This window comes from Bombina bombina, chromosome 11, assembly GCF_027579735.1.
Source record: "Bombina bombina isolate aBomBom1 chromosome 11, aBomBom1.pri, whole genome shotgun sequence".
NCBI classification, from domain to species: domain Eukaryota; kingdom Metazoa; phylum Chordata; class Amphibia; order Anura; family Bombinatoridae; genus Bombina; species Bombina bombina.
In genome coordinates, this window is record NC_069509.1 from 29957426 (window position 1) to 29966389 (window position 8964).

Below are 8964 nucleotides of genomic sequence, written 5' to 3' on the forward strand. Positions count from 1 at the left end.
ATTAATGTCAGGCTGATTACTTCATTTAACTGGTTCTGGCTTTAACTACAAAGTATAATATACAGCACAGTCACAAGGGCAGTTTTCGGTCAGCTCTACTGCTCACTTTAGTAGCCTAGATAGCAGCTATTGTTACTTAATCTGAGGGCATGATATACCACCCAGGAGATGGCATTACTATGGTATGGTCATGACATGCAGCGAGAGGCATGCGCTACTAGCTGGGTGAGGGTCATAACATGTGACTAGCAAGGTATGGTCAGATGTTAGGACTTGAGATGTAAAAACCCCCAAGAACTGTAGACAAGTAGGCAGACGCTTCATATAAAAAAAATATTTTATTAAGCAACTTTAAAAACATGGTATAAAATGAAAACATAATCCCAACACTGAGATTCCCCAGGTGACCCCTCCCCCACAAACACAGTGAGTCCAGAGTTCAGGTGAGAACAAAACACCCCACAGGAGTAGTCCATACATTTATCCTAGACATAGTTCTTGTTGGGGTACTCGCTGCGCCCCTGGGAGGTGGGTGCAGTGTATCTGGCAGAATAAGGGTGGTCTTGTCTCTTGGGGCAAGAGCAGCACAGAAGTCCCCCACCCAGCAGCAGCAGCGCAGAACCAGCCCAGCCAATGTAAAGAGATGCCCCCAACTCCCTCTTCTGAGCCTCCACCACTAGAGGGTTGTAGAAGTCCCTGATGATGCTGTTTGCTGACCAGCACACAGGAATGAGCATGAGGATGCCAGACACCAGGAACACCACCCCAGATACCATGCTAACCTTCGCCTTGGTGTTCTCGTCCTCTACACAGTTGGTGCATTTTGCTCCAATGATACCAATGAGCAGTGCCAGCAGGGATACCAGCACAGATATGACTGTGAGTGCCCGGGCAGCTTGTAGGTCTTGAGGCAGTGCCAACATGGAATCATACACTTTGCACTGCATCTGCCCAGTGCTCTGTACAATACAATTCATCCACAGTCCCTCCCAGATTATCTGGGCCACCACAATGTTGTTGCCAATGAAGGCTGTGACTCTCCACATGGGCAGTGCACAGGTGATTATAGTGCCAAGCCACCCAATGACTGCCAGTGCCATGCCCAGGATCTGCAGACCAGTAGATGCCATCTTTATCACAGGACAAGAAGCTGAAAGAGAAAACACAAGCTTGTTATTGCAGACACTGGGAATGTTATTCCTCATATTGTGTGTAGGAAGTCATAATATAGAATGAAGTGCTAATAACCAGTAGAAGCTGAAAACTTAAAGGGACAGTCAACCATAGAATTGTTATTGTTTTAAAAGATAGATAATCCCTTTATTACTCATTCCCCAGTTTTGCATAACCAACAGTAATATTAATGTACTTTTTACCTCTGTGATTATCTTGTATCTAGGAACCTTCTTCCAGCCCCCTGATCACATGACTGACTGTTTATTATCTATTGTCTTAAATTTAGCATTGTTTTGTGCTAGATCTTAAATAAGCCCCTGTGCCTGAACACAGTGTTATCTATATGGCCCACGTGTACTGTCTCTTTGTGTTGAAGAGATTTAAAAAGCATGTGATAAGAGGCAGCCCTCAAAGGCTTAGAAATTAGAATATGAGCCTACCTAGGTTTAGTTTAAACTAAGAATACCAAGAGAAAAAAGCAAATTTGATGATAAGTGAATTGGAAAGTCGATAAAATTAAAAGTCCTATCTGAATAATGAAAGTTTAATTTATACTTGACTGTCCCTTTAAATCTACATAGTAAAACAAGGTCATACTCATAGGTATACACTGATCTACAATAATCAATTCTGATTTTAGCACCTATTTCAGTTTCTAAACTATAACAACCAGTTGGTGACAGATAAGCTCATGCATGGTCACAGAAACATGGGATTTGATTGTAAATAAGGATCTACCATCCTTTCTGTAACGCAATCTTCCTCACTTCTCCTGACCTCTTGTCTATAAATAGGTGTATACTGTCCCTGTATAGTAGTGTCTATTACATGCAGTTATATGTAAATAGGTGTATACTGTCCCTGTATAGTAGTGTCTATTACATGCAGTTATATGTAAATAGGTGTATACTGTCCCTGTATAGTAGTGTCTATTACATGCAGTTATATGTAACTAGGTGTATACTGTCCCTGTATAGTAGTGTCTATTACATGCAGTTATATGTAACTAGGTGTATACTGTCCCTGTATAGTAGTGTCTATTACATGCAGTTATATGTAACTAGGTGTATACTGTCCCTGTATAGTAGTGTCTATTACATGCAGTTATATGTAACTAGGTGTATACTGTCCCTGTATAGTAGTGTCTATTACATGCAGTTATATGTAACTAGGTGTATACTGTCCCTGTATAGTAGTGTCTATTACATGCAGTTATATGTAAATAGGTGTATACTGTCCCTGTATAGTAGTGTCTATTACATGCAGTTATATGTAAATAGGTGTATACTGTCCCTGTATAGTAGTGTCTATTACATGCAGTTATATGTAAATAGGTGTATACTGTCCCTGTATAGTAGTGTCTATTACATGCAGTTATATGTAAATAGGTGTATACTGTCCCTGTATAGTAGTGTCTATTACATGCAGTTATATGTAAATAGGTGTATACTGTCCCTGTATAGTAGTGTCTATTACATGCAGTTATATGTAAATAGGTGTATACTGTCCCTGTATAGTAGTGTCTATTACATGCAGTTATATGTAAATAGGTGTATACTGTCCCTGTATAGTAGTGTCTATTACATGCAGTTATATGTAAATAGGTGTATACTGTCCCTGTATAGTAGTGTCTATTACATGCAGTTACATGTAAATAGGTATATACTGTACCTATATAGTAGTGTCTATTACATGCAGTTATATGTAAATAGGTGTATACTGTCCCTGTATAGTAGTGTCTATTACATGCAGTTATATGTAAATAGGTGTATACTGTCCCTGTATAGTAGTGTCTATTACATGCAGTTATATGTAAATAGGTGTATACTGTCCCTGTATAGTAGTGTCTATTACATGCAGTTATATGTAAATAGGTGTATACTGTCCCTGTATAGTAGTGTCTATTACATGCAGTTATATGTAAAGTATATAAAGCATTTATGTGCACAGAACTTACAGCAATGTATATTGTATATAAGGAGCCAGACACTATAGGACAACAGATTCCTAATACAGACAACTCCCGGCCCCTAATACAGAGCAGAGAGAATCCCAGGGCACTTTGTATTAGGTGCTATTCCCTGGGCCCTGTATAGAGAGCACCTAATACAGAGAGCACGGGGGGAAGCAACCCCAGACACCTTATACAGATAGCAAATAGAAAAGAGCACCCAATACAGAGAGCAGAGGGGGAGCACCCCCCTCTGAGAGAGAAAAGGGAGAGGCACCCCCATGCACATTATACAGAGAGAAAAGGGAGAGGCACCCCCATGCACATTATACAGAGAGAAAACCTAATACAGAGAGCAGCGGAGGGGCAACTAAATCAGAACAGGGGGGTCCTCCGGGGTCTTATACTGAGAACCTAATACAGAGGGCTGGGGGAGGAAAGAGCACCACCTAGGCTGATAACAGAGGGGGGGGGGGGGGTTACACGCAGCAGGTAACCTGAGCACTTGAGATTCCTGAGAACAAAAGGTCACTGAATCCCACTGAGAACAGACACCTGCGGGGGGAGAATATTTCCCACAGCCACTAGCAGCCCCCAGCAACCGGTACCCGCTCATTGTGAGAGTCCAAGCAATAGGGAGTTTACTTTAACTAGAAATACCCTTGCAGCCCCTCACCCCAGAGATATCACCTGCAGCCCCTCACCCCAGAGATATCCCCTGCAGCCCCTCACCCCAGAGATATCACCTGCAGCCCCTCACCCCAGAGATATCACCTGCAGCCCCTCACCCCAGAGATATCACCTGCAGCCCCTCACCCCAGAGATATCACCTGCAGCCCCTCACCCCAGAGATATCACCTGCAGCCCCTCACCCCAGAGATATCACCTGCAGCCCCTCACCCCTATTAACCTACAGGTGTAACAATATTTATAAACAACTCGCTGGGATACAGATAAACTACATTGTAGCAAAGAGATGTGGATAATCCCGCAGGGCACTGCTGTACCAAGAGCCACTACAGAACCCCCAAACACAACTTACCTGCGAAACCAAAGTAATCAGGAGAATGCTACTCACCTGCTCCTGCCCAGGGCTTATAAAGTAACTACCCCTCCCCCTCTGACGTCACTATGTGCAGAATAGACATGGGGGGATGTGTAGCCCACACCTGCAAAGTATCACTGAAACTTACCGGGGGAGGGGCAGTCCTTGGGCAACGGATTGTTCAATAAGCACAAAGAGTGTCAGTTCCAAGGACTACTCCCCTGAGTACAGGGTATAACCACAGTCTGTATACAGAGTGTCAGCTCTTGGTACAAGTCACTGTCACATACACTGAGTACAGGTTATAACTACTGTCTGTATACAGAGAATTAGCTCTTGGTACAAATCACTGTCACATACACTGAGTACAGGGTATAACTACTGTCTGTATATAGAGTGTCAGCTCTTGGTACAAGTCACTGTCACATACACTGAGTACAGGGTATAACTACTGTCTGTATATAGAGTGTCAGCTCTTGGTACAAGTTACTGTCACATACACTGAGTACAGGTTATAACTGCTGTCTGTCTGCATACAGAGTGTCAGCTCTTGGTACAAGTCACTGTCACATACACTGAGTACAGGGTATAACTACTGTCTGTATATAGAGTGTCAGCTCTTGGTACAAGTCACTGTCACATACACTGAGTACAGGGTATAACTACTGTCTGTATACAGAGTGTCAGCTCTTGGTACAAGTCACTGTCACATTCACTGAGTACAGGGTATAACTACTGTCTGTATATAGAGTGTCAGCTCTTGGTACAAGTCACTGTCACATACACTGAGTACAGGGTATAACTACTGTCTGTATACAGAGTGTCAGCTCTTGGTACAAGTCACTGTCACATACACTGAGTACAGGGTATAACTACTGTCTGTATATAGAGTGTCAGCTCTTGGTACAAGTTACTGTCACATACACTGAGTACAGGTTATAACTGCTGTCTGCATACAGAGTGTCAGCTCTTGGTACAAGTCACTGTCACATACACTGAGTACAGGGTATAACTACTGTCTGTATATAGAGTGTCAGCTCTTGGTACAAGTTACTGTCGCATACACTGAGTACAGGTTATAACTGCTGTCTGTATACAGAGTGTCAGCTCTTGGTACAAGTCACTGTCACATACACTGAGTACAGGGTATAACTGCTGTCTGCATACAGAGTGTCAGCTCTTGGTACAAGTTACTGTCACATACACTGAGTACAGGTTATAACTACTGTCTGCATACAGAGTGTAAGCTCTTGGTACAAGTCACTGTTACATACACTGAGTACAGAGTATAACTACTGTCTGCATACAGAGTGTCAGCTCTTGGTACAAGTTACTGTCACATACACTAACTACAGGTTATAACTGCTGTCTGCATACAGAGTGTCAGCTCTTGGTACAAGTCACTGTTACATACACTGAGTACAGGGTTTAACTGCTGTCTGTATGCAGAGTGTCAGCTCTTGGTACAAGTTACTGTCACATACACTGAGTACAGGTTATAACTGCTGTCTGTATACAGTGTCAGCTCTTGGTACAAGTCACTGTCACATACACTGAGTACAGGTTATAACTGCTGTCTGTATGCAGAGTGTCAGCTCTTGGTACAAGTCACTGTTACATACACTGAGTACAGGGTTTAACTGCTGTCTGTATGCAGAGTGTCAGCTCTTGGTACAAGTTACTGTCACATACACTGAGTACAGGTTATAACTGCTGTCTGTATACAGTGTCAGCTCTTGGTACAAGTCACTGTCACATACACTGACTACAGGTTATAACTGCTGTCTGTATTCAGAGTGTCAGCTCTTGGTACAAGTCACTGTTACATACACTGACTACAGGTTATAACTGCTGTCTGTATGCAGAGTGTCAGCTCTTGGTGCAAGTCACTGTTACATACACTGAGTACAGGGTTTAACTGCTGTCTGTATGCAGAGTGTCAGCTCTTGGTACAAGTTACTGTCACATACACTGAGTACAGGTTATAACTGCTGTCTGCATACAGAGTGTCAGCTCTTGGTACAAGTCACTGTTACATACACTGAGTACAGGGTTTAACTGCTGTCTGTATGCAGAGTGTCAGCTCTTGGTACAAGTTACTGTCACATACACTGAGTACAGGTTATAACTGCTGTCTGTATACAGTGTCAGCTCTTGGTACAAGTCACTGTCACATACACTGACTACAGGTTATAACTGCTGTCTGTATGCAGAGTGTCAGCTCTTGGTACAAGTCACTGTTACATACACTGAGTACAGGGTTTAACTGCTGTCTGTATGCAGAGTGTCAGCTCTTGGTACAAGTTACTGTCACATACACTGAGTACAGGTTATAACTGCTGTCTGTATACAGTGTCAGCTCTTGGTACAAGTCACTGTCACATACACTGACTACAGGTTATAACTGCTGTCTGTATGCAGAGTGTCAGCTCTTGGTACAAGTTACTGTCACATACACTGAGTACAGGTTATAACTGCTGTCTGTATACAGTGTCAGCTCTTGGTACAAGTCACTGTCACATACACTGACTACAGGTTATAACTGCTGTCTGTATGCAGAGTGTCAGCTCTTGGTAAAAGTTACTGTCACATACACTGAGTACAGGGTTTAACTGCTGTCTGTATACAGTGTCAGCTCTTGGTACAAGTCACTGTCACATACACTGACTACAGGTTATAACTGCTGTCTGCATACAGAGTGTCAGCTCTTGGTACAAGTCACTGTTACATACACTGAGTACAGGGTTTAACTGCTGTCTGTATGCAGAGTGTCAGCTCTTGGTACAAGTTACTGTCACATACACTGAGTACAGGTTATAACTGCTGTCTGTATACAGTGTCAGCTCTTGGTACAAGTCACTGTCACATACACTGACTACAGGTTATAACTGCTGTCTGTATGCAGAGTGTCAGCTCTTGGTGCAAGTCACTGTTACATACACTGAGTACAGGGTTTAACTGCTGTCTGTATGCAGAGTGTCAGCTCTTGGTACAAGTTACTGTCACATACACTGAGTACAGGTTATAACTGCTGTCTGTATACAGTGTCAGCTCTTGGTACAAGTCACTGTCACATACACTGACTACAGGTTATAACTGCTGTCTGTATGCAGAGTGTCAGCTCTTGGTACAAGTTACTGTCACATACACTGAGTACAAGGTTTAACTGCTGTCTGTAGTTGAGGAGTCACTCAGGTTTTCAGATGGGGGATAACTAAAAGGAAGAAAGCTGTTTATGGCTGAAACAGAAACCAAAGCCAAGAATAGGAATCAGCAGGGGGCCATATCCCTCCTCTAACCTGTACAATAGCCTGCTGATGAGATTAGATTGTTAGTTCTTTAGACAATACAGACAGTGCATTTTGTGCACATGAGGGTGAGGTGGGGAGGAGCTGAACTGGGCTGGTGCATAAAACATGGGCAACTAGTACCAGCCTTTTATCTGATCCCTGGGGAATATACTGCTGATACTCCATGAGGGAAGTTACCCCACTGGCTATAGCAGAACTATTGTGCATTACATGTCTGTAGTGTAATACAAATCCATTTTGCATGTCAGATATCGCTGGGGTGCAAAGACAAGGTTCACTATACAGAGGGTGCACAAGTACTGGTGATCTTCATGTAGTTCTGTAATAAAGAATGAGTGCTGAATAAAGGGCGCACTATACAGAGGGTGCACAAGTATTGGTGATCTTCATGTAGTTCTGTAATAAAGTGTGAGTGCTGAATAAAGGGTGCACTATACAGAGGGTGCACAAGTACTGGTGATCTTCATGTAGTTCTGTAATAAAGTGTGAGTGCTGAATAAAGGGTGCACTATACAGAGGGTGCACAAGTACTTGTGATCTTCATGTAGTTCTGTAATAAAGTGTGAGTGCTGAATAAAGGGCGCACTATACAGAGGGTGCACAAGTATTGGTGATCTTCATGTAGTTCTGTAATAAAGTGTGAGTGCTGAATAAAGGGTGCACTATACAGAGGGTGCACAAGTACTGGTGATCTTCATGTAGTTCTGTAATAAAGAATGAGTGCTGAATAAAGGGTGCACTATACAGAGGGTGCACAAGAACTGGTGATCTTCATGTAATTTTGTAATAAAGTGTGGGTGCTAAATAAAGGGCGCACTATACAGAGGGTGCACAAGAACTGGTGATCTTTATGTAGTTCTGTAATAAAGTGTGAGCGCTAAGCCAAGGGTGCACTATACAGAGGGTGCACAAGTACTGCTGATCTTTATGTAGTTCTGTAATAAAGTGTGAGTGCTAAGCCAAGGGTGCACTGTACAGAGGGTGCACAAGTACTGGTGATCTTCATGTAATTCTGTAATAAAGTGTGAGTGCTAAGCCAAGGGTGCACTATACAGAGGGTGCACAAGTACTGGTGATCTTCATGTAGTTCTGTAATAAAGTGTAAGTGCTGAATAAAGGGTGCACTATACAGAGGTTGCACAAGTACAGGTGATCTTCATGTAGTTCTGTAATAAAGTGTAAGTGCTAAGCCAAGGGTGCACTATACAGAGGGTGCACAAGTACAGGTGATCTTGTTGTAGTTCTGTAATAAAGTGTGAGTGCTGAATAAAGGGTGCACTATACAGAGGGTGCACAAGTACTGGTGATCTTCATGTAGTTCTGTAATAAAGCGTGAGTGCTAAGCCAAGGGTGCACTATACAGAGGGTGCACAAGTACTGGTGATCTTCATGTAGTTCTGTAATAAAGTGTGAGTGCTAAGCCAAGGTTGCACTATACAGATGGTGCACAAGTACTGGTGATCTTCATGTAGTTCTGTAAT

The 8964-nt window shown here is 42.7% G+C and overlaps 1 protein-coding gene across 1 annotated transcript; it reads right to left on the reverse strand.

The window, feature by feature from the left end:
- Positions 1–319: 319 nt before the first annotated feature.
- On the reverse strand, positions 320–1147 carry LOC128642408 (claudin-4). The gene has a single exon (XM_053695174.1). The coding sequence runs from the start codon at positions 1128–1130 to the stop codon at positions 486–488; it is 645 nt and encodes a 214-aa protein (XP_053551149.1). The 5' UTR covers positions 1131–1147; the 3' UTR covers positions 320–485.
- Positions 1148–8964: the final 7817 nt, after the last annotated feature.